Below are 26,396 nucleotides of genomic sequence, written 5' to 3'. Positions count from 1 at the left end.
AGGCTCCTATGTCCATGGGATTTCCCAGGCAAGAATACTGGAGTGGGTTGCCATTTCTTTCTCCAGGGGAATCTTCCCCACCTGGGGATAGAACCCAGGTCTCCCGCATTGCAGGAAGATTCTTTACCATCTGAGCCACCTGGGAAGCCCCCTATTTTGTTCATAGTACTTATCTTAAATTACCTTGCACATTCATCTGCCTCCACTAGACTTTCAACTGCAGGAGTGGGAATTTAACTGAGTATTTATAGAATCAGTAAGTGAGACAATATGCTTGGGCCGGCCGAAGGCAAACAATAGAATCTGAGGAGGAGTCAGTATTTTCAGGCTCTGCCGAGTAAAAGCAACAGTTACTTTTGAATCTGAAAGTGTGATTCTGGGAATTAAGAGACAGCCCTCCACAGACTTGTGACTTAGAACCCTGTGCTCAATTTCGACTGGGATTCCTCTTCTGTGAAATGAGCAGAGCCCTTTGGGTTCACTGCCACCCACTGTGACTCTACTCAGATAAACGTACCTCAAAAACCGCCTTTAGAAAGCTAATGAGGAGGAAGAGTCTCAGCAGCAGAGAAGGGAGTGGAAGGGACTGCGGGTTTAGGAGGAGGGAGGGGGAACCTCTGTTAACCCTGGGGACCGAGGGGCAAGAGTGAGGGGGCAGCAAGTGGGGGACGCGCAGAGAAGCGCGCCGGGGTCTTGAGGAAGCGAGAGCTAGCGCGGTCAATCCTCCGGGACTGAGCAAGATAGGTCCTGGAGTGCATGAGCGGTGAAGGGTGAAGGAGGGTTGGGGGGAAGGGTGATATCCTGTAGTCCAGAGGCGCAAGCGGCGGTCAGAGGTCAGTAGGGGGCGCGGCAGGAGTGGCCAAGTGTCAAGGAACCCGGCGAGGTCTCTCCTGCTGGGACTGGGCAGGACAGGGCGGGGCCCTGACAGGTGTGAGGTGCGGGCCTGAGGGAAGTGGCGGACATTCGGGGGTCACCGAGGAGGGCCCCCGGAGGCGGAGAAAAACAAAGGCTGTACCGAGGGGAGCGAGCGGATGGGGACGAGGCGCGGAGGGCCGCAGATCGCGCGGGGAAGTCGTCGCGCTCGCAGGGGTCGCCGAGGGTGCGCGGCTTGCGCGGAGGGGGCGGAGCGAGGTGGGGCCAGGAGCCGGGGTGCGCGGGTCGCGGGGGGCGGGCGCTGCAGCGGCGGGGCGCGGGCGCGGTTGCCCAGTGGCTGTCTCCTCACTTCCGGGAACGCCTGGGCGACTAGGCCGCCCCCTGCTCACCGCGCAGCCAGCCGGCCGGCACGGGCGGCGAAGTGAGTGAGCGCGCAGTTAAGAGCCGAATCAGGCCGAAGGAAGCTCCACTGTCCGCGCGGGCCCAGCCTCTTTCTGCAGCTATGGGGGCGTCTGCGCGGCTACTGCGCGCAGCGATCATGGGGGCGCCGGGCTCTGGCAAAGGCACCGTGTCCTCGCGCATCACCAAACATTTCGAGCTGAAGCACCTCTCCAGCGGGGACCTGCTCAGAGATAATATGCTTCGGGGCACAGGTTGGGAGCCTGGACATGAGGGGTGGCCGCGTGCTGTCACCGGGTGGGGCTTTGTGGGCGGAGGGGCCGGGGCGCGGGAAGTCGGTCCGGCGAATGCAGGTTCAGGGGTGCGGGCGCAACCTCTCTCAATTGCCGCCCAGTGAGGAGTCCTTCGGACTGCTGAGCGACTGCTCCCCGAAACCTCTGACGTCAATGCACAGCTTCAGGAGGGTTACTGAGAGAAGGCACTATAAAGTTAGGACACGTTCGAAGTTCAAAGATGAGAGGAAACCACATGGCTTTGAGAAGTTTGTCCAGCCCCAGTCGCAGCTGCTCCTAAGGGGCCACCGAGCTGTGTATGGCTTATTCCCCTCGTGCCTTGCGCTTGGAGAACTGTTAGCTCTTTCTCTTTTTACTTTTTGTTTGTTAAACGCTATGGAACTTTCTGCTTCTGACCTTTCCCCCATACTCTGATGACCGAGTATTGCTTATCCTCATTGCTGTCGCAAAATTGGCTTAACTCTTTAGACACGAAAGCTATTCTTGTGCCTTGTTATCTGAAAGATTGTTTTGTTTCTCCTTCCAAATAAATTCTTATAACTCAGCACAAAATCTAGTCAACAAACTGTACACTGTACAATGGGTGGACTTTATCTTATGTAAATTCTATCTTAAAGCTGTTTTCAAAAAGTCAACAGCAAGGTGAGTTTTTTTTTTTTTTTCTCTCAAAAGCGTTGACCTTTATTTTCCAAAACAAAGTCATTTTGACGCTCCTTTTAGAAAGTACAACTAATCCCTTTACACAAGTTAAAAAAGAATTGGAAACAATTTTGAATGGAAGTACATAATATTAAAAGGAAAGTCCTCTCATTCCCTACCTCAGTCTCATTCTTCAGAGGGGAGCCGTGTCATGTGTTTTAGGAATCTGTATTTATGTTCAAGCATGTATCTCTGTATCCTTTGTTTTATGCAATACATAATCCTACTAAAATGTGTTCTGCACCAGTGTGTTTTCACCTTATATCTGGGATATCTTTCCATCTGAAAACCCAGAAATCCATTTCATTATTTATTATTTGTGTAGGTGCCTATTTGCTGGATCTGCTATGGTTTGTTTAACTAATTCCCTACTGATGGGTCATGTAGGTTATTTTCAGATGAGTTTCCCTTTGTTTGAAAACACTTGACATTTAAATGAAAAGAAGAATCACCCCACTGTTTTTTGTTTCTTGGAGTTCTGTGGTTCATCACCTAATCTGGTGAATTACTAGCTTTATTTGTCTCTTCTAACATTGATCTTCAAAAAAAAAAAATCATAAAGTATTTTGTAGTTAATTAAGCTTCAGAAGATTAAACTGTTTGGCTCACTTGCTAAGTGTTCTTGATGCTGTGCATTGATGTCGTTAGGTAACCCGTTGGGGTAAGATTATCCAAACTGGAGAGGAGTAAGGGATCCGAAAGCGAATCTCTGAAAAATAACTCAGTAGTGAGGCGTAACTGCATGGTTAGAGACCACCTTCAGTGGAGTTAAAGATACGTTAACTTGTGAAAACAGAAAACTTAAAAAAATTAAACTTAAAGAAAATTAACTGAACTTTTAAAATTAAGAAACAAACCTCTTTGTTTATCTATAACATCCTTTGACAAGCCTCATCATCCTCTTTCTGACTCCACAACGTGAAAAGAGAGACTAGAGGGAGGCAGGAGAGGATCTCTGGGAAAGATGTTCAGTCTGCCTCAGACACCTGCTCTTTCTGGAGTCTCTACAGGCAGTTCTTTTAACAAAAAAAGCAGAAGATGGAGTTGAGGGAGGTGTCATGAGATTGTTATTACAGATGATCTGTATCTCAGGTCTAAGAATACATCCTCAATAAATATTTGTGAACAGATTGGATATTTCACACAGGGTCAGCAACAAAGGAGAGGTATAACCTTTTATATAAAAAATACTGTTTAATGTTTTTTTGATGCTAAGAAAAACATATTTATTATAAAGCAAGAAAAACATGAGAGTATAAAGAAAATTAAAGTCCTTTATAATTCTACCATCCAGACACAACTATAATTAACTCTTTTGTGCTTTTTCTTCTATTCTGTTTTTTCTCTTTTTTTCTCTATTGTATTTACATGTGTTTGAAAAATTATTATAGTCAAAATGATTGCTTGGATACCTTCTTTTACACTTATTGTGATTATGTTCACACATCACTAAGTAGTATTTAAAATGATATTTAATTTCATCAAGATTGCACAATTATTAATTGAAACGTTTTCCTATTATTATACCCTTATGTGGTTAACCATTCTTTGCTGTAATTAATATTGTTATGGTTATGCTGGTACATGAATATTTGGCAGCATCTCCACTTACTTCCTTCAAATAAATTCCATACTGTGGAATTTCTATAAATACTGTATCATCAAATACTGCTAAGGGAGGATGGTGCCAATTTACCTTCCAACCACCATTTCACAATGATTAATCCATGTCTGTATTTTATAGCTAAAGTTTAAAGTCATCCCAGCAGATGTGATAAAGACCCTGGAAATAAAAGGCAGCCTGCTGACAGAAGCAAACCTTGAGTAACTGTAGACACCACTGAACCCTGGAGTCAGAAAACTTCAGTGTCTGCCCCTTTGTCTTCAGTCTCGCCTTCTCGTTTAGAGATGAGGAAGCAGAGTTCATGAGAGGTTAAAGACCTTGCTCAATAATAAAAAGCAGTCACTGGTAAACAAGTGTGAACACCCAGGTCTCTTGTATGCCAGTTAAATTACTCTTTCCATTATGCAGTATTTCCCAAATTGAGATTCATGAGATAATTTTAGGTAGACAAAAAATTTTCTCTAAAATAAAAATAAAATTCAAGTTAATAAAATCAATAAAAGATTTTATTTCAACTTTTATTTGAAAAAATGATAACTAGCACACAACCCTTTAATTTCTTGAACAACATAGCTTATTAAATTAAAAGAATCTTCTAAAAAAATCTCTTTTCCCATTGTTTTTTTAAAGTTATTTTTAATTGGAGGATAATTGTTTTACAGTGTTGTGTTGGCTTCTTCTAAAAAACAATCTGAATCAGCCATAATGATACATATGTCCCCTCCCTCTTGAAACTCCCTCCCACCCCCCACTCCATCTCATCCCTCCAGACTGTCACACAGTACTATGTTGAGCACCCTGTGGTGGTGGTTTAGTTGCTAAGTTGTGTTCGACTCTTGTGACCTCATGGACTGTAGCCCACCAGGCTCCTCTCTGTCCATGGGATTCTCCAGGCAAGAATACTGGAGTGGGTTGCCATTTCCTTCTTGGGAAGTGGATCTTCCCGACCCAGGAATCAAACACGGGTCTCCTGCATTGCAGGCGGATTCTTTACCAGCTGAGCTACAAGAGCCTGTATAATATAGCAAATTTCCACTGGCTATCTGTTTTACATATGGTAATGTATATATTTCAACACTACTATCTCAATTTGTCCTACCATCTTCTTCCCACTGTGTCCAAATTCTCTATGGTTGTGTCTCTATTCCTGCCCTTCGAGTAGGTTCAAAAGTACTATTTTTCTAGATTCCATATATATGTGTGTGTTAATGTATGATATTTGTTTTTCTCTTTCTGACTTACATCATTCTGTGTAACAGGCTCTAGGTTCATTCACCTCACTAGAACTGACTCAAATGTATTCCTTTTTATGGCTAAGTAATATTCCATTGTTTATATGCCCCACATCTTCTTTATCCATTCATCTGTCAGTGGACATGTAGGTTGCTTTCATGTCCCAGCCATTGTAAATAGTGCTGTAGTGAACATTTGGGTACATATGTCTTTTTGAATTATGGTGTTCTTAGGGTATTAGCTCAGTCGTGTCCAACTCTTTGCAACTCTGTGGACTGTAGTCTACCAGGCTTCTCCCTCCATGGGATTCTCCAGGCAAGAATATTGGCGTGGGTTGCCATTTTCTTCTCCAGGGGATCTTCCCAACCCAGAGATCAAAGCCGAGTCTCCCGCATTGCAGGCAGATGCTTTAACCTCTGAGCCACCAGGGAAGCCCAGGGTATATTCTCAGTAGTGGGATTCCTGGGTCATATGGCAGTTTTATTCCTAAAAAAACAGTCATTTTAAAGAAATTACATGGTACATGATAGATCTGCTATGGCAGAAATTGTACTGTTGCCCTGTGATTGTCCAAAGTTTGAGAAACTGCACTGCAGCTTGGTGCTTCTCAAAAACATAATCCTGGACTAAATGAACCCCTTTTGAATCTCATTTGTTCTCATTTGTAAATTGGGAAAACTGAACTCAGTAGGTAATCCTCAAAGCATTTGTCAGCTCCCAAGTTTCTGTATATCTAACAAAACTTCTAGTTTGTACACCCAGACAGCAAAGATGTGCCTCATCAGAATGGTATTGATGGTAGAGCAAATTATTTTTGTAATGGCAAAATTTTTTATTTGTAATAGGCAATACATTTACTTGGTTTTGAACTCTAAAAAATATAAAAGGACATTTAGTGAAAAGATTCTTCCAGAGCTATTTCATGCACATGCAATCCATTGATTATCTCTTCCTTTTTTTTTCCTTTTTTACACAAATCACAATAAACTGTACATGCAGTTTTCTACCTTTAACAATATTGCTTTCCATGAGGATTGCTCCATTTCTTTTTTTCTAACAAAGTAAGGTAGGCCTTTTTAAAATTCCATGGCTGGAATCCAGGATAATCCAGGCAGCTCCTCTCTTCATCTATCCAGTCATTCGTCTATGGGTTTGTCAAGCTGGGTACTGACAACAACAGAGACAAATATATTTCACTGGAGGTGCTCAAGTCAGAACATGGGCAGGCAGGTGGCCATTAGTCTGCTTGGGCTGCCATATAGAATAGCACAGACCAGGTAGCTTAAACAATAGAAGTTTATTTTCTCATAGTTCTGGAAGCCAGAAGTTCAAGATCAAAGTGCCAGCAGGGTTGGTTTTCTGGTGTGGCCTCTCTTGCTGGCATACACATGGCCTCCTCACTGGATCCTCATGTGGGCTTTCCTCTGTTGTGTACATTCTTGATGTCTCTTCCTCTTCGTGTAAGGACACCAGTCATACTGGATTAAAGTCCCCCTTTATGACCTCATTTAGCCTTGATTACCTACTTAAAGGCTCCATTTCTAAATACAGCCACATTGAGGGGCAGGGCTTCAACATACAGATTTTAAGGGGCACACTTCTGTTCATACCAACATGTGAACAGGTAATTTCAACAGTGTGATAAGTGCTCCAACAGAGATAAGTCTGTGACATTAGGGAAGTCCAGAGCAGGAACTTTTGATTGCCTCAGAGGTTAAGGGACCTCTTAACCTTTTAAGATGTGTCTTGAAAGATGAGCAAGAGCTTATCAGGTAACAGAGAGGAGAAAGAGGCTTATGCAAAGGCTCGGGGGACATAAAGTATGTGCAACTCCTTGTTGGGGCCATGGTTTGAGGGTTGTGTGGGGATGGTGGGGAGGTCAGTAGAGGAGAGAGATGAGGCCAGACCTACTTGGGCCTTGAGTTGAGATTCTGTCCTGAAGCAGGGAGAAATATAGACCTGGAATGGGAGTTTCTTCTAAGTGCTTCACTGAAAAGGTTTCAGCCTGAGTGATGGTTGGAGGGAGAACAACTGTCAAGGGATGTTTCGATTTTCAGTATTATTCTTGTGAGGTATCCCATGCATGAAAGTATTATGATTTCTATGATGGTTAGAAGAATAAAATGAACACCAAAATGTGGAATATCCATGCAAAATTCTATTATTTAGCCATAAAAAGAAGTACTGATACTTGCATGGATATTACCCATGGATATTGCCCACCATCAGGCAGAGAACCAGTACCTTTAGGGTCACCACATGTGCCAACCCATCACATCTTCCCACCCTGCCAGAGGTAACCACTAGGTTGACTCAGAGTCTTTATTATTTGAGAAAGTCATTTTTTCTAAACCCTTGATTGGGTGTAAAGCCATCATTTGATGCATTCCCTCTTGTAGTTTTGTTTTGTTCCAACATGTTTTTAAAGTAAAGATGTATATACATCATAAAAAAGCTAAAAGCATTTTTTTTCAGAAACTAGATTAATTCTCTAGCTCCTCTTGGCATATGTAAAAGAGAACTGTATTTACAGTTGGTCAGGCCCTCTTTTGTACCTCATAAATGCTCAAACATAAGTTGTTTCTAGATCATTCAGATATGAGGTGTGATTGGCTTGAGGAGTGTTGTAAGAATGACCAGATGTTAAAAGGAGACATAGAATTAACAATTTTTTTTGTATAATACAAATATCATCTCTCAGATTAATGTTTCTGTGTTTTAGAATTTCTCATTATTATCCTTAAAAATCAAAAGCTGGTTTTAACCCTTCCTATTTTCATATAACCTTCCTTTTCTATTTTTGTATACAACTTTATAGAAAATTAGCTTGTTTTAAATGATTTACTTTTAAACTACCTTTTGGGTTTTGTAGGTGTGGAAGCTCACATATTTGTTAATTTTTGGAATAAAAAAAGAAATAGTCTTTTTAATGAGTCTATTTAGATACAGCATTAAATTATAGGCAATCAAGGGAATAAAAATTTACTGACTGTCCAAAGAATATGCTGGACAAGAGTCCTTGCATACTTTTAACAGGGGATGAAAACCTGAAATGTAATAAACAAACTGCTTATATCTTGATATAGAGAGTTGAATCATTTTTATTCTTTTAAATGAAAGCATTATAGACTTCAGATTTTAAAAACTATTTTAAGTGTTTCGTGTTATAGAAAGTTGTTAGTAATAGTGAAAAAGATTGTTAGACTATGCATGGAACTATCTGTTCACAAAACAAAGTGTCTGTAGGTTTTAATGTTAACAGTTTTGATGATAATTATCTAAGTAGTGCTGAGTTATATAGGTTATATGAGTGGCTTTTTTTCCCTCTTGTTTTGCTTACCAGGTATTTTTTGTCTTTACTTTCTTTTTTTAAAAAAATCTTTTTAAAGATATAATTCACATACCATAAAATTAACTCTTAAGTTATGAATCAGTATTTTTTTTATTGTTTTTTTTGTTGAAGGATAATTGCTTTACAGAATTTTGTTGTTTTCTGTCAAACCTCAACATGAATCAGCCATAGGTATACATATGTCCTCTCCCTTTTGAACCTCCCTCCCATCTTCCTCCCCATTCCACCTCTCTAGGTTGATACAGAGCCCCTGTTTGAGTTTCCTGAGCCATACAGCAAATTCCCATTAGCTATCTATTTTACATATGGTAATGTAAGTTTCCACGTTACTCTTTCCATACATCTCACCCTCTCCTCCCCTCTCCCGATGTCTATAAGTCTATTCTCTCTGTTTCTCCACTGCTGCCCTATAAATAAGTTCATCAGTACCATTCTTCAAGATTCCATATATATGTGTTAGAATACAATATTTATCTTTCTCTTCCTGACTCACCTCACTCTGTATAATAGGTTCTAGGTTCATCCACCTCATCAGAACTGACTCAATGCATTCCTTTTTATGGCTGAGTAATATTCCACTGTGTACATGTACCACAGCTTCTTTATCCAATCATCTGCCGATGGACATCTAAATTGCTTCCATGTTCTAGCTATTGTAAATAGTGCTGCAATGAACAATGGGATACATGTGTCTTTTTCAATTTTGGTTTCCTCAGGGTATATGCCTAGGAGTGGGATTACTGGGTCATACGGTGGTTTTATTCCTAGTTTTTTAAGGAATCTCCGTACTGTCTTCCATAGTGGCTGTATCAATTTACATTCCCACCAACAGTGCAAGAGCATTCCCTTTTCTCCACACCCTCTCCAGCATTTATTGTTTGTAGACTTTTTGATGACGGCCATTCTGACCAGTGTGAGGTAATATCTCATTGTAGTTTTGATTTGCATTTCTCTGATAATGAGCAATGTTGAGCATCTTTTCATGTGTTTGTTAGCCATCTGTATTCTATGGAGAAATGTCTGTTTAAGTCTTTTTTCCACTTTTTGATTGGGTTGTTTATTTTTCTGGCATTGAGTTGTATGAGCTGCTTGTATATTTTGGAAATTAATCCTTAGTTGTAGTAATTTGCTATTATTTTCTCCCATTCTGAGGGTTGTCTTTTCGCATTACTTACAGTTTCCTTTGCTGTGCAAAAGCTTTTAAGTTTAATCAGGTCCCACTTGTTTACTTTTGTTTTTATTTCTGTTTTTCTAGGAGGTGAGTCATACAGGATCTTGCTTGATTTATGTGATTGAATGTTCTGCCTGTGTTTTTCTCTAAGAGTTTTATAGTTTCTGGTCTTACATTTAGGTCTTTAATCCATTTTCAGTTTATCTTTGTGTATGGTGCTAGGAAGTGTTCTAATTTCATTCTTTTACCTGTGGCTGTCCAGTTTTTCCAGCACCATTTATCGAAGAGGCTGTCTTTGCCCCATTCTTGCCTCATTTGTCAAAAATAAAGTACGCATAGGTGCATGGGTTTATTTCTGGGCTTTCTATCTTGTTCCATTGGTCTATATTTCTGAATCAGTGTGTTTTTTTTTTTTAATTACATTCAGAATTGTGCAACCATCACCACAGTCAATTTTAAAACATTTTTTATCACCCCCTAAAAGCCACCTTGTTCCCATTAGCAGTCACTTTCCATTTTCCCCCAATATTGCCAGCCCTGGACAACCACTGATTTTTCTTCTCTCTCTCTAGACTTGCCTACTCTGAACATTTCATATAAATGGACTGATGAAAGATGTGCTCTTTTGTGTGTGGCTTCTTCCACTTCACATGTTTTAACATTTCATATACTGTGTAACATGTATCAGTACTTCGTTTTATGGCTAAATAATAGAATTTGTATGGATATTCCACATTTTATTTACCCACTTGTCACTTGATGAACATTTGGGTTGTTTCCAATTTTTGGCTATTGTGAATAATGTTGCTATGGACATTCATATATAAGTTTTTCTGTGAGCTAATGTTTTTATTTCTTTTGAGAAAATATACCTAAGAGTTGAATTGCTGCGTCATATGGTAACTCTGTTTAAACTCTTGAAAAACTGCCAGACTGTTTTCTAAATTGCCTACATCAGTGTTAGGGACTCAGCCCTGGAGAACTGTGGTTTTCCTCAGTACTCTTGGTGAGTTTGAGCTTTATGTCCCCCAGCGCGGTGGTCAAAAGCCTGACAACAGAGATGTTGCACACCAGCAATGTATGAGGGTTTCAATTTCTCAACATTCTTGGCAACACTTGTTAGATCTTTTTGATTACAGCCATCCTGGCGAATGTGAAGTGATGTCTCATTGTGGTGCACACATATTAAGTTTGTAGACCTTTCCAGTAGGGTGTTTTAGTGAGTCCAGGGTGCTCTCAGGCCCAGTTCCAGATGTTGTTTGTAAATCCAAGCAGTGCACCTGTCAAATGGCAGCCAATTTCCGTGTAGTTAATGTGCTTAGTTAGAAATCTGAAGTTTCATGAATTTGACAATTTAGGATCTTTTCTGAAGTCAGTATGTCAGTTCATACCAAGAATTATGAAAACAGTCATAAGCATTGACTCTTTAATCTCTGATTCCTGAGAATTTATCCATCAGAAATAACTCATAAACCCACCCCCCCCAAAAAAAAAGAAAAAGGAAAAGGAATGTTAAGATCTTTAAAAGCAGAAGTGGTAGGGAAAAATCAAGACTAATTTAAAATTTTAAATGTCCAACAGTATATACTGCCATGATAGAGTGTATTTTTATCAAATATAGATATATTTTCCAAAGATGACTGAATGACTGTATAAAATCACTGAAAAGTATCTACAAAATGATGTTTAAGTGAACAAACACAAAATTTTAAGTGCACAGATTATTACAGTGGCATTACAAATTCTATATGGGCGTAAATAATTTGCTAACAGATGATGAGAAAATTAAAATACCGTTGCACAAGAATAACATATAATTGTAGGTAATATTTTAAAGTGTTCATAAATGCTTTTCAGTGTATTTTATTTATAAAAATGTAACAATCACAGTGTTGATCTGGTCAAAAACTGAATTGTGACAACAGCATCTACTTTAGAGGATTAGAAAAATGTCTACAGTAACAAGATCTCAGGTACTTAAGCTGAGCCACTTAAAAATAATGACTATTTCAATTTCTTATTAAAAAGAAAATAATTTTAGTGTATATATTTTTCTGATAGAAAATTTAGAAAAATTACAAAAAAGTACAAATATGTTAAATCACATAATTCTATCACAGAGATGACTACTACTAACATATTGTTTTATATCTTTTCATTATTTTTACACTTATCTATTTTTATATGATGGAAATTTTGAAATAGGCATTGATTATTTCACAATCTCTTTTTATCACAAAAGTTGATGATGCACATTTTCAAATGAGTGTGTTATCTAGGGGGTTTCTTTAGGCAGCCAGTTTCCTAGAGGCTTAGAATGGGATAGAATAAAAGCACTTGCTGACTTGCCTTTTTTTCCTGCCTCTAATGTAGAAATTGGTGTTTTAGCCAAGACTTTCATTGACCAAGGGAAGCTCATCCCGGACGATGTCATGACTCGGTTGGTCCTTCATGAGCTGAAAAATCTCACCCAATATAACTGGCTGTTGGATGGTAGGTGGAGCGTTGAGAATATTTCAGCTGCCCTAAAGGATGCATGCAGACTGGAGAGTGAGCATTGCATATGCTACAGAAACAGATGGTGGGCGGGAGGACTGTGTGCCGCCACTCCTGACCCTGGGGATTCGGGGGCCAGTCTTCTTCTCTGTCCTGCTGCTTTTTTTAAATGCAAAGAGGGAAGTGCACTGCATTATTTCTAAGCTTCTTCAGATATGACTTTTGGTCCTGCTCCCCTTTTTGAGAATATTTAGGATGAGGGAGGATCCCAGGAGGAGGAAGGAAGGACAGAGGGTAACTTACAGTAAGATGTAAACTCTCCCCAGCCAGGGGTGCCGTGGGGTCCTTGAGGATAGGTTGATTTTTAGTTTTTAGAGGGAGGTCTTTATTACAAGGAATTTGCTCATGCAGTTATGAGGCGGACAAGTCTCAAGATATTCAATGTGGGTTAGGAAGCTGGGGACCCAGGAGAGCTGGTAGTGTGATGGTGTAGTTCGAGTCTGAAGGCTGGTGAAACCTAGGAAGACCCTATGTTTGAGTTTGAGTCCAAAGGCAGGAAAAAGCCATATCCCACTCCAAGGCAGTCAGGTAGGAGGAATTCCCCCTTATCTTCTGGACAGGGCCAGCCCTTTGTTCTGTCCAAGCCCTCAGTGGATTAGATGGGGCCCACCCACATTAGGGATAATAGTCTGCTTTACTCGGTCAACTGATTTAAATGTAAATCTCCCCCACTTATTTGAGCAACCTGTGGTCTGGACAAGGTAACATATAAAATATTAACAATCAGGGTTGCCCTACAAGTGTCATCAGCCTTCCTGGTGGTATTGCTTTTGTTCAAGTTGCTCAACATTAATTTTCTTCCTTCTCCCCTCTCCCCTCGGTCCTTCCTTTCTTTGTTCATTTTTAACTTAATTTGTAAAGGCTTTCCAAGGACACTTCCGCAGGCAGAAGCCCTGGATAGAGCCTATCAGATAGACACAGTGATTAACCTGAACGTGCCCTTTGAGGTCATCAAGCAACGCCTTACTGCTCGCTGGATCCATCCAGGCAGCGGCCGTGTCTACAACATCGAGTTCAACCCTCCCAAAACCATGGTGAGTAGTTGGGGTAGAACTGACTCTGCCTTCTGCGTAGCCAGCTTTCTCCAGATGACAGATGACTTCTGTCATCTGGAGACAGTTGCCCTCAGTTGCCCTCAAAGATTACGTTGATACTCCTGGATGACCAGAACTCCAGAGGGCATGCTCTCAGATTACTTTTGTACTCTGCTGGTTTAGTCCAGTCAACTTGGTGGTAAAGACATCCCCAGAGGCAACAGGGGTTTGTTGTTCCTTCAAAAGCATGTGTTGATTTTCTACTCTGCCAGGTGGTGTGTTAAGAATTGGGGCAGTAGGGATTAATGACACCTTGGGTTATTTAGGGTTTACAGTTCAGATTCTCAATCTGTAGCTGAATCCTTTTCGTATATGTGTAATATCACAGGCTTCCCTGGTGGTTCAGATGGTAAAGAATCTGCCTGCAATGCAGGAGACCTGGGTTTGACCCTTGCGTCAGGAAGATCCCCTAGAGAAGGGAATGGCTATCCACTCCAGCATTCTTGCCTGGAGAATTCCATGGACAGAGGAGCCTGGAAGTCTACAGTTGCAAAGAGCTGGACACAACTGAGCAACTAACACTTTCACTTTTTTTCATAATATAATATATATAATATACATGTAATATATAATACCAAATTATTTAGAGGCTGCTTAAAGACCCTTTTTCTGTAAAGAGAAGGTGATTGCCACCGTGGAAACATCCTGGGGTCTCATGGCTCTGTGTTGCAATGACCTGGATTTGAATTTGATTCCATTTATTTAAAAAGCACATTTTTGTGTTTGGTGCTTACATAGATGTCTGTTTACAAATCAGTTAATTACCTATAAAAATATCCTTCAAAACTATGATACTTGATGCCAGCCCTTCTAACTCCCATTTAGGGAATTGATGATCTGACTGGGGAGCCTCTTGTTCAGCGTGAGGATGATAGACCAGAGACAGTTGTCAAGAGACTGAAAGCTTATGAAGCCCAAACAGAGCCTGTCCTGGAGTACTACCGGTGAGTTGGTCGCTTTTCAGAATTTCTCTTATATGATGAATTACTAAATCATTTTCTGATCTTTCATGCTTTCCAGCCAAAATGCTAAAATACCAGATAATCCAACCTGAATTAGTTTAAATAATAAAAGGAAATTTATTTGTGAAACAAATTCAGAAGGTAGTTTGGGTAGTTTGGGCTTCAGCTGCCCCCAGGTTTGATCAGAATTTTGCTCATCTCCGGTTTGTATTGGCTCTGTCCTTATACTTCTTGCATAGTTGCTGACGGTTGCTAGGGGCAGGCACAGCATCCTATTTATGAAAGGGTGAGGGGCCACCTTTTCCCCAGTGAACAGAAGTGCTAGCCACTGCTGGGACTGGCTAGTCCCAGCCAGTCACTGGGATGGGAGAGATTATACTGATTGGTCCACACCCAGAGCAGGCAGTGGGTCAGTCTCACCCAAACTCTGCTGTCTGGTGGAGGGAGGGCTGGCATGAATGCCAGGAAGGCAAACCTAACGGTGCCACTCCCTGTGACAGTAGAGGACACTATAGCACAAAAGCTTCTTAAAGGGCAACTAATCCTCAGATCATTTATTTGGCAAATAGTGTTTAAAAGTTTTCATTTTTACATAGGTTTGTTGACTCCTCAATGAATTCATATCCCACCATGAATACAGGAACTCTAGTGAATTAATGTTTGGCTCGGGCCAAGAAACAATTCTGTTTCTTTATTCAGCCTTCCCCTCTCCTAACAGAGGGTTGATTACATTCACTTTCCTGTATTCACTCACTGAATAATGACTCAGCATTAAGACAGGACAGTGCTGTGGTAGAGCACTGACTCTGGAGCCAGAGTGCCTAAGCTCAAATCCCAGCTCACCATTTATTAACTTGGCCTTAACTTCTTGCTTAACCTCTGTTTTTTTCCAAGCAAAATGGGATTGAGACTGGAGGGTTGAAAGGTGGAGTTAACATGTGTAATTCTTAGAATTGTGTCTGACACACATTAAGCACTATACTTATTATAGTGCTATATTATATTAGCTATTATTAGCTATTACTATTATTATTAGCTATTAGATTATTAGCTATTACTATTGTTGTTGTAATTGTGTAACTACGCAGTGAATTCTGAAGTAGCAGTCTCCAAATTATTTTAAGAGTTATTTCTGGAGGATGAAATTACAAGGAATTTGGCAATTCACTTTCTTCACTGTTAGTATAATTTTGTGATTATATAATGAGCCTGGCTCCTGCAGATTACCAGCTGTGTGGCCCTGGGCAATGTGTTTGAACATCTGTGCCATGAATTCTTCATTTGTAAAATCAGAGCAATTATTATGTAGTACCTTCTTTATAGGGTTGTTAAGGGAATTAAATGAGAGAATCCATACAAAGACTTAAAAACAGTCCTGGCACTGTTGAATCACTCAGTATTGATGAATATTGTTTACCCTGTGGACACTGCTAGGCCAGTGATCCACACAGATAACTAGACCCAGTCTTTGCCAAGCCCCAAAGAAACTCAGCTTTCTTTGTGAGGCAAAGTGCTGGGTAAACAGTATTTATCATACAGTGTGATAGGTGCTTATATCAATCAGGAACCCAATTCACACAAGCTTTAGCAAAAGGGAAATTTATGTAACTGAAGAGTCCAAAGGTAGATGGTTTGGGTCCAGGTGTTCAGAGTCATCAGGCCTCTGTCACACTTAGCTTTGTTTTCCTGTGTTGGCATCAATCTCAGGTGGGCTCTACCTGTGTGAGCCCCTCAGCATTCCAGCTCACTTCCTTCCAGTTCATCTACCCCAGAAAAAGAGAGTCTCTTTGATCTCAAAAGTCACTAACTAGCTCTGATCATGTCCATCCTTGAAGCTGGGAGGTGGGGACTATCCCGTCTGAGTCTCATGGACTGAATTTAGTGAAAAGGTTGTTTCCCAAAAGGGGGTTGTTATTCATTCAAAAGTAACCAGAAGAAGGGAGAGCACGTTGTCGCTGAGCTGGTAACAACACTGTGAGGCTATTAACAGAAGTCATGACTGAATGCAGTGGAAGTACAGTGGCTGTAAGCATTAGTTCTGTAAAATGTGGGAGGGGAAGTTGGGGAAGGCTGTAGAGATGAAGTGTATGTCCTGGGTTCCTATCTCAGGAGATACCCTAGTCTTTCTGAGCTTCTGGCTTTTGCTACTTCTTGCCCTTAATTGAAACTTTAACTTCTAAGCTCCTGTATATAGATCTAGGACTGAACTTAACCAACAGTTTAAAATGGTATTTGCAGTAACCTTAGTGAGAATCAGCATTGTTATTTTAAAATGCTGACAGTTACATTGTTGCTTTTAAAACTCTTCTCAGCTGTGGGACATTTGATAGTATAACTAGGTCTCTGTTTACAAGCAACATAATGCTCTTTTTAGAGGACCAATAGCTTAAGCCGGTTCCATTTTATTACATAGAAATGAAGGTGACAAATGTTCGTCCAAGGTTCAGCCTTAGGACTGAATAGGTGTGTATAGTTGTTCCCTTGGAAGCAACCTGTTAACCCACTTGTGACATAGGTTTGATTTTAAGGTGGCTCTTCAAGAGGCTTACAACAGTTAAGAAGCTTGTTCTATTGAAAACTTTATAAGATGCTTGTGAACTTAGAAGCAGGAGGGCCTTAGCAGATGTTTCTTAACCCAGGAAACAGTGGGAATTATTTAAGTTCGTCTTTAACTGTGGCAAATCTTATGAGGAATGCATAAAGGAATGTTTTTGTTCCCAGTGAAACATCTTAAAAACTTGCAGAGGTATGACTGATCCTGTTTTTAGAAAGTGATAAACCAGAGTTCTTGCTCTTCTGCAGCCTTTAAAGCCAGTGTGTATATGAGTAGTTGGAGGAGGAGGATAAATAATAGGAATGCCACAATCTCTGGCAGGAATTTTTCCGTTTTGAAAAACAACCCCTGGATTTTGATCCTTCTCACCATCGAACCTCAAGAACTAGTGAGTACAGACTTTGATTGCTGGCCTGGTAAAAAGCCAGACAAATCTGCCTGGGAAGAATGGACAAACCCAGTAGGAAACATGATAAAAACAACATTCTAGAATTCCCCTTTCCTTTAAAATTCAGAAGGAGGGCACAGAGGAAAAAAAACCTAGGTGAAAGAAGGAAGGCTCATCAAGTATTAGGAAGCTGTCTTGCAAAGAGGTAAGCAGACAAAAGAAAGCCAGGGGTGTTCTAGTGTCTGACAAGACCCATTTTGAAGCCTACTACCATTTTGGTGATTCAGGTTATTACTTTACATCCCTAACACAGTTTCATCAGTAAAATAATGAAACTTGAGTTTTAAATAGCATTAAATTATTATATGTAAAGCACTTAGCATATCAGAAAATGATAGATGCATCTTAAGTGACCATTTCTGTTAGCCAGAGGGCACAACTGAAACCAAAATCTAGGTTTTCCAGCACCCAGCCAAGCGCCTTTCATTCTTGATCACACAGATCTGTACTTACTGAGACCATTAAATCCACACTATTATCTTTAAAAAAAAAAGAAAGAAATTATTTATTTATTTTTGGCTATGCCAAGTGGCATGTGGAATCTTAGTTCTCTATTCAGGGATTGAACCCAAATTGGGAAGTACTCAACCTATCCATTTTAAAAAAATTTTTATGATAAAAGCCATTTTGATAGGTGTGAGTTGATCTGACTTTGGTTTTGATTTGTATTTCCTTGATGACTAGTGATGGTGAACATCTTTTCATGTGTCTGTTTGCCATCTGTATGTCTTTGGAAAAAGATGTTAAGGTCCTCTGCCCATTTTTAAATCAGGTTGTTTATTCATTTTTTTTGATGTTGGGTTTTGTATATTTTGGATATTAACCTCTCATCAGATATATCATTTGCAAATATCTTCTCCCATTCAGTAGGCTGCCTTTTCATTTTGTTGATCTTCCTTGGCTATACAAAGTCTTTTAAGTTTGATGTAGTCCCATTTGTTCATTTTTGCTTTTGTTTCCCTTGCCTGAGGAGACAGATCATATAATATACACATACACACAATATATATATCATATATATATATACAATGTATATACATGTTATATATATATTAAGGCTGATTTCAAAGAGTGTACTGCCTGTGTTTTCTTCTACAAGTTTTATGACTTAAGATCTTACATTTAGGTCTTTGATCCTTCTTGACTTTCTTTATATTGTGTGAGAAAGTAATCTAGTTTTATTCTTTTGTGTGTAGCTGTCCAGTTTTTCAGACACCATTTATTGAAGAGGCTGCATTTTCTCCCTTGTATATTCTTGCCTTCTTTGTCACAGATTACCCTGACCATACTGCAGGTTATTTCTGGGCTGCCTATTCGGTTCCACTGATCTGTGTATCTGGTTTTGTGCTAGTGCCATTACTATTTTGGTTACTGTAGCTATGTAGTATAGTCTGAAGTCAGGGAGCATGATGTCTCCAGCTCTGTTGTTTCTCAAAATTGTTTTGGCCATCCGGGGTCTTTTGTGTATCCAGATGTTAGAATTTTTGTTCTAGTGCCATGAAAAATGCCACTGGGCACTTCCCTGGTGGTCCAGTGGTTAGGAATCCAGTTTGCAATGCAAGGGATGCTGGTTTGATCCCTGGTCCAGGAAGATCCCACATGACACGGGGCAGCTGAGCTCACCTGCCACAACTAATGAGCCTGTGAGCTGCAGCTACTGAGTCCATATGCCTTAGAGCCTGTGCTCTGCAACAGAACCACTGCAATGAGGAGCCCTCGCACCACGAGTAGCCCTCACTTGCTGCACCTAGAGAAAGCCAGCATAGCAAAGAAAACCCAACACAGCCAAAAATAAACATTAAAAAAGAAAATGCTGTTGGTATTTTGTTAGGAATTGCATTGAATCTGTAGATTGTCTTGCATAGTATGGTCATTTTAACAACACTAATTGTTCCAATCCATGAACAGGATATATCTTTCCATTTTTTAATGTCTTTTTCAGTTTCTTTCATCAGTGCCTTATAGTTTTCCAAGTATAGGTTCTTTACCTGCTTGATTAGATTTTTTTTTAATGCAGTTGTAAGTGGGATTGTTTTCTCTGATAGTGTGTTATTAGTGCATAAAAATGCAACAGATTTCTATAATTTTGTATCCTGCAGCTTTACTAAATTCATTTATTAGTTCTAATAGTTTTTTGGTGGCATCTTTAGGCTTTTCTATATACAGTATCATGTCATCTGCTGAAGTGACAGTTTTAGTTCTTCCTTTCCTATTTGGGTCCTTCCCCACCCCCTTCTGATTGCTATGGCTAGGAATTCCAAAACAAAAGTGCTGAGAGTGGAATCTTTTGTTTCTGATTTTAGAGGAAATGCCTTCAGCTTTTCACTATTATATTGGCTTTAGGTTTGTCATATATGACTTTTATTACACTGAGGTATGTTACCTCTATACCCACTTTGTTGAAAGTTTTGTAAAAAATGGATGTCAAATTTTGTCAAAAGCTATTCTCTATCTTTTGAGATGATCATATGATCTTTATTCAATTTGTTAATGTGGTGTATCACATTGATTTGAATGTATTGAACCATCCTTAAGACCCTGATGCTGGGAGGGATTGGGGGCAGGAGAAGGGGACGACAGAGGATGAGATGGCTGGATAGCATCACTGACTCGATGGACGTGAGTCTGAGTGAACTCCGGGAGTTGGTGATGGATAGGGAGGCCTGGCATGCTGTGATTCATGGCATTGCAAAGAGTCGGACACGACTGAGTGACTGAACTGACTCACTGACTGGGACAAATGCCACTTGATCGTGGTGTATGATCCTTAACTGTTGAATTTGGTTTGTTAGTATTTTGCTGAGGATTTTTGCATCTATGTTCATTCGTGATACTGGCCTGTGATCTTCTTTTTTTATTGTCAGACCTGTCTTGTTTTTTATCCTTAGGAAAAAAGGGGTGTTGGAAACATTCTCTGGAACAGAAACCAACAAGATCTGGCCACACGTATATGCTTTCCTACAAACAAAACTTCCACAAAGAAGCCAGGAAACATCAGTTACTCCATGAGGAAATGTGCATGTAACTAGGAAGATGAGCAGAAGCTCCTTGTCTTGTGCATTTACAGGTTCCTTGTCCTAAGACTCTGGCCTGTATAAATTGTTTGAAAATTATGTTAGTTTCATTTCTGCTGCTTTTAACCTGGAAATTAAGGATGTGCCAAAAGAGTCAATTATGAAGATTCATCTTCTTAAATGTTCAGTGTGTTTTATCTAGTTACCTTCTAACTAGATAAAATTAGAATTTAATTAGCACAATTATAAAACATTATAAATGTCTAACTAGACCTTTGAAAATTGTTGAGTGTAACTGAAAGGGCAATTGGTAGTCTAAGTTTTGTTCAGAAAAGAAGTGGTGGATAAAGTTTCCTTATTTTTCTGGAGAAGTAGAACAAGAAAAAACTTCCATATCACTTGTGGAAAGTATCTTATCAGAGGCTTGTGGATAGTGATGCAAAAAAAAGAGACCTCTAGCACTGTGATACACACAGACTATGGGCCACTGTCTATGGAATTCCTGGGGGTGGGAAGCAACTAAATTTATAGATTAGTTGCAGGATGCAGATTCACTGCTGCCTTTTATTGACCTCAAACAGATTGTCAGATATTTCTCCAGCAAAATGGCTTTATTCGGAATCAGCAGATAATTGCAATTTGGAGTCTCAACCATGGTGAGCCAGGTGCAAGTCCTCCCCACAGCATGGGAATGACAGTACTTTTATAGAGGAGAAAACGAAGTTGGGAGGGCTGTAGTAAACAAGTCCGTGGCTTTTCGTTGGCTGAGTCCTTGCCAGAAGTCTTGCCTTCTTCCTTTTGGGCTATGCTATCTTCACAAGGCATGAGAGCTCCCCCTCGTGGTCTCCTGACTATTGAGGTTTCTGGGTTTTTTTACACTTTATACTAGCAGCCTTTTGATAGCCATATATCCTGTATTTTGTTGTTTTAAAACACAACTTTCACTCTACTCCAGATTTTCAGTTTGCAATAAAAATGTATCGATTAGCACATAGCAAAATGTATTTTCCTATCACTTTTCTTTTGAAAATCCTGTGTACTGAGGGATATGACTTGTTAGAAATTGACATTGTAAATTCTTGTAAAAGCACCAAAGTTGAATTTCCAACAGAATATGTAATTAAACTCTCATGTTTTCAGAAGTTACTCAGGTTGAAAAATGTGTACTTTAGGACCTGCTTGCCAGTTTGTTTTTTGATCCCAATGTATGATGTGCCTTGATGAGTAGCAAATTGAAGGAAGGAAGGAAGACAGGGAAGGAGGGAAGAAGGAAAGGAGACTCATGGCATTAGGTTAAGTAAGAATACTTTGTCATTAGGAAATAGATCAGGTTTGCCTGGGGGAAACTCCCTTGACATGAATAACAATCATAATTAGTAAACAGGTGTAGAAATTAAAAGGATTTACACAACATATTAAAAAGAAATAAGGAACTCATTGATTTGGCTTAGAAGAGTTCTTTATTCCTAATCAAAGAAGTTCACACCTGCTCATGTTCACTGCTATCCTTCCTTAATGAGGAAGAACTCTGCCAGTGAATGTAATCTGTGCAGCCATTTTAAAATGAAAATGATTTGATTCCTTAGAGGGGCAACAGGATGCATGCTTATGTACAGTGGTAGGAAGAGTGGGGCAATATGAGAGGTGAAGGAGAAATCTGACAATATCTTCAATTCTCTTACTTGGTGCTAGATTAAATGAAACGAGTCATTGTATAAGCTGTTATTAACTGCCTTTGAAAATTTGGCCCATTTTATTCCAGGCACTGAAAATACAAATGCTAGCAAGTGATTCTTATGTATCTTGTGGGGGAAAAAAGCTGACTTTTCTTTGATTTTTAAAAGTTCAGTATTGATCTTTCAAAAATGTACTGAGGCTTTTAAAAAGGATTATGGTAAACATTCATATAACTGCCTTATTTCAATGTTAGTATGTACATTCTAAAAATGTTGGGTACTAATTATCCAGTTTATCAATGAATTAGCATTAAATGAAAATTCAGAACTGTGACTATTACTTGGTCTTTGGTAACACACAGGGCCCACTCTAACTCACCTTCCCTTTATTGCCCTCATGTCTCATTGGCTTCTGAGTTAGTCTCTGCTTTCTAATAATTGTCTTAGAACACTTTTACATATATAGGTTGGTTTCATTTTACCCTTTATTTCCTGCTGCAGTATTGCAGCCATACTGGCCTTCTTGACACTGTCAGATTTGGGAATCAAGAAGAGGGATAGAAGAACATGGCTATGAAAATCAAGACCTGTCCTTCCTGTGATCATTTCCTCTCCACTCCCAAAACTGAAGTTTTGCATGCAACCATGACCTTGGGACACACCTGTGCTATTACAAAAAGAACTTGTTTTCTGCTGTAATACCTATCATGATCTGTGTGCCACATGGAAATGTGTCCAGAGCTGACTGCCATGGCCAGAAGCTACTGTGCCTTAGTGAAAAGCTAGTAAGGCTTCAAACCATTACCCTGTTTTCTACAGCACCACAGTTATTTCGGTACACCTTTCATAAGCAGAGTGTGTTGTGGGAAATGCAAATTGGCAGTTAGTACCATCCAGAAATTGTATTTATTAATTCCATTTATTTCTTTTTCTATTTATTTCTATTTCTTATTGAAATAGTTTAGATTTCTAAACCCTGCCCGACAGCTACGTCCCTCCAGCTATTTTGAGCAAAATATTTTGGACATTCATAGTTTGTGACAAAACTTACCTAACAAATCACAGTAATTGAAGACCTCATTATATTAAACTGCTATAATATTCAACAGCAATAAATTTTAAAAGATGTTTATAAGTTGTCTTTTCATTGACAAAAGAAAAAAAAGACACTGGTCAACTGCAAAAGCACCCTTCCTATCTTTGCAATTCAAGATTCTGATTTTAGAAGTTAATAGTTTAAAGTTTTTAAACACAAAATAATCTGTGTTGGTAAAAGCCAATATACTTAAGAGTCCACATCCAGCTATAGCTTTTTCTTTTTCTTTCCTTTCAGCTCACTAATAACTACATTTAGCACTGAGTAAAAAGTTAAAATTGCTATGCATGTAAAATTGCATGGTAGAAGAATGTCACCAAAGTGTGAATCAGTTTGGTGATGTGTCATATTTTACGAAAGGACTCTATAAAAGTGTTTGAAGAGTAAGTAGCATGACAAATGTCATTCAACAAAGTGAAATATGTGGGAATTTTAAAAAAATCAATTTCATACTTAGAAAAGACAAAAACTTTAAGTCTTATTCTCTGAGGTTTATGACAATGGTTTCAACTTCATTATTAGATTTTAAGCAATTCATAATCAACTTTTATTCATCATTGTACCTCTTCCCGCCATCGGCTTACATAGTAAGCAAGCACATACTTATTAGATGAGTCAGCTTCTCAGAAGACCTGTGAAATAGCACATACATGTCCATTACAGATGGGAAATGAATGTGCAGACTTTTAAAATGCATAGGATATAGAAGCAAAACTGAAATGAAAAGCCTGACCCTCAATTGAGATAAGTACATTTCTGTCCTGTATCAGTTTAAGAACTGAAATACATGACCAACTTTGAGAACAGTAAACTGACATCTTTTTATTTGTCTCTGAAAATATCCCAAGATTAACTTCAAAATCACTTTGCCTAAACTCACAATCAATATTTTAATCTTGTAAAGCCACTACTAAACTATATTTATGTTCTTGGGCACCATTTTAGTTTACTTTTAAAAGGGTAATAGGAATGCCAGTCTGACAGAAGTCCCAATTTTCCTAGAGAGAAATTACAGGAGAATGTGAGCTCACTAGGCAAAATTTGAAAGAACCCATGGTATAACTGGATGAGAATATTACTCATCTCTCCTAGAGAAGAATCTTTGATTTAAACCAGTGTTATATCTACCACCATTGATAAAACTGAACTAACAAGGAATGTAGTGATAGCTATTTTAAAAACATCTTTCATTAGAAGACTAATTTATCAAATGAAGTAAGAATCTCTGATAGACACTCTGATATCAAAGATGCTTCATTTGTTTAGATTTTCCATGGTTTGTGTAATTTGTTTGGAGAAAATTGTGCAACCTGAAAAATAAATTATTCCTTTGCTTAGTATACCCTTATTACTTAAGAAACAGAAGACATTTCTCCTAATAGGAATTCATTCTTAGCAAAATAAAGAAAAATAAAAAGGATGTCAATTTATTGTTCTGAGTATTGAGTACTGCTAAACTGTAAGTTATAGTCTTTAGGTGCAAATTATGGCATCAGTCAGTAGTTACCAAAATAAATCCAATCACTTTCACACTGCAAACATACAACACTTTCCTAAGTAAAAGCATATACATAACCAAATTTTAAATAGTTCTTAAATAATTCATATTTTATAAAATAGAAACCAAAAATATCCTCCAGGAACAGTATACTCAGTTTGTTGATAATTTCTCTCCTTCCAATCTTCAGTTTTTAGTTATCTCTAAGGCAAAATGAAATTAAAAACAATTTAGAGCTTACAGGCAAATCCTGGGGAAAAGTGAGGTTGAGAAATAGAAAGTAATGGTTCAAGTTACTTTTCTATGAAGCTGGGAATTTTATTCCTATACTCATTCTCCATTTGATAGGACAGAAAAAACAAGAGCTTGCTCCAAAATAGGAAAAAAAAAAAAAAAAAAGCAGAAGCAGAAAACTTCTATAACTAGGTCACTGGTTAAAAAAAAAAAAAAAAAATACAGGCTGATGAATGCTACCACATAAATTAGTCGAACATTTTATTATAGAGTATATATTAAAAGCACAAAAACAAGTTTTATTCTGAAAACCAGGAAGATTGTGATGTTACATATGTATGATTCAATAACTCCAATCTGTTTCTATGAGTACTAACTGCCTTATCACCTCAGGTTAGTTTAAAACAAGGTGCAAATGAAGCCACCATCACAGATCTGATCACCATGGGGGTGGCTTCTCAAATTGAGACATGTAGTCCAAATCCCATTTAATCATCTTCTACATGTTTACTACTAGTCCCAATGGGACTGAGCCACCAAAGACTACATCTGATACAAATCAAAGCTCATGTTCCTATAAGTCAGAAGGTTAATCCTCAAATAATAAGGACAGCATAATTAACATTGTCATCTCATTCCTAGTAAAATGAACCATCAAATATCCTGGCATATTTAAAGTGAATTATATATGTAAGTATTAAAGCTCAGAAGCATTCTATGGTAACTGAGCTAAAGAGAGGAATGACAAATGTAGTAAAAGCCATCATTACCAGTAAGGATCACCAAATTCTTAGAAATAAGTAGTTCGTGTCAAAAGATTTCTCTTGCCTTTTAAAAAAGTCTTTGGGCCACATTAGAGTAAAACAATAACTGTAACTTAAAAAATCAGATTACTTTTCCTATTTATTCTTATAGGCCTTTAGTTCTTTTAAAACTTGCTCCCTGAGAGATCCCAGACTATGTCAAGAAATTAAGAGTGAACTTTAAGTTGGATCTTACTAAGAAAAAAAAAATGTTATGAGCTTTATCACTTTTTATATCACTATATAACCCTAATACTAAAATGTCAATAGGGTAAAATCAACTTCTAAGGGAAATACGTCTGAGAATACTTGGGGGTTAATTTAGTATCCATATAACATTGATACTGTAGTTAAGGATTTAACCGATGGTGCTGAAGAAACAAATGTAATATTATTTTAAGGGGAAAGACTGTTTTAATTTGTACTACCCAGCTTATTTAGTAAAGCAGATTACCAACTACTGATTTATTGCTTTTAATATGATGAAACACCAGATTTGACAGCTAAATTAGCAATAGGATACATTTTAATCTTTAATCATTTTTGTAGAGTAGGACATGTACATATCCATATAAAAAGACTGTAGCAGATGCCTCCTAGAATCAACCAGTTCTTGTAAACATTGCATTTGTGCAGATTTTCATACTTTGATTCCAAAATTGAGAACAGTAAGATTAAAGGCAAATTTAGTAGCCAAAAAACCCAAAAAAAGTCCAGTTTGACTTCTTGCAACATATGGTACCACTCCTCTCTTCAGGAAAAAATAAAACAAAAAAAAAAAACCTAGCAGCACATAAAAAAAATTTTACAAAACGTT

The 26,396-nt window shown here is 38.7% G+C and overlaps 1 protein-coding gene across 2 annotated transcripts; it reads left to right on the top strand.

Annotated features, from left to right (window-relative positions):
* Positions 1–841: 841 nt before the first annotated feature.
* On the top strand, positions 842–22,282 carry AK3 (adenylate kinase 3). 2 transcript variants are annotated; one of them, XM_014476869.2, is made up of 5 exons: positions 842–935; positions 12,018–12,137; positions 13,062–13,234; positions 14,120–14,238; positions 20,147–22,282. In XM_014476869.2, the coding sequence occupies exons 2-5, from the start codon at positions 12,077–12,079 to the stop codon at positions 20,265–20,267; spliced, it is 474 nt and encodes a 157-aa protein (XP_014332355.1). In that variant the 5' UTR covers positions 842–935; positions 12,018–12,076; the 3' UTR covers positions 20,268–22,282. The 2 variants fall into 2 exon arrangements, with proteins under 2 accessions (XP_014332355.1, XP_005891427.1); XM_005891365.3 differs by lacking the exon at positions 842–935 and adding an exon at positions 1,186–1,526.
* Positions 22,283–26,396: the final 4,114 nt, after the last annotated feature.

Source organism: Bos mutus, chromosome 8, assembly GCF_027580195.1.
Source record: "Bos mutus isolate GX-2022 chromosome 8, NWIPB_WYAK_1.1, whole genome shotgun sequence".
In the NCBI taxonomy this organism is placed as follows: domain Eukaryota; kingdom Metazoa; phylum Chordata; class Mammalia; order Artiodactyla; family Bovidae; genus Bos; species Bos mutus.
Note: the sequence above shows the minus strand (reverse complement) of the source record. Positions and strands in the feature narration are given on the sequence as shown.

Coding starts and splice junctions, on each gene's coding strand:
- AK3 (XM_005891365.3), top strand. CDS start 1,376: ATGGGGGCGTCTGCGCGGCTACTGCGCGCAGCGATCATGGGGGCGCCG. Junction 12,138..13,061: donor ATATAACTGGCTGTTGGATG/GTAGGTGGAGCG, acceptor TAATTTGTAAAG/GCTTTCCAAGGACACTTCCG. Junction 13,235..14,119: donor TCAACCCTCCCAAAACCATG/GTGAGTAGTTGG, acceptor ACTCCCATTTAG/GGAATTGATGATCTGACTGG.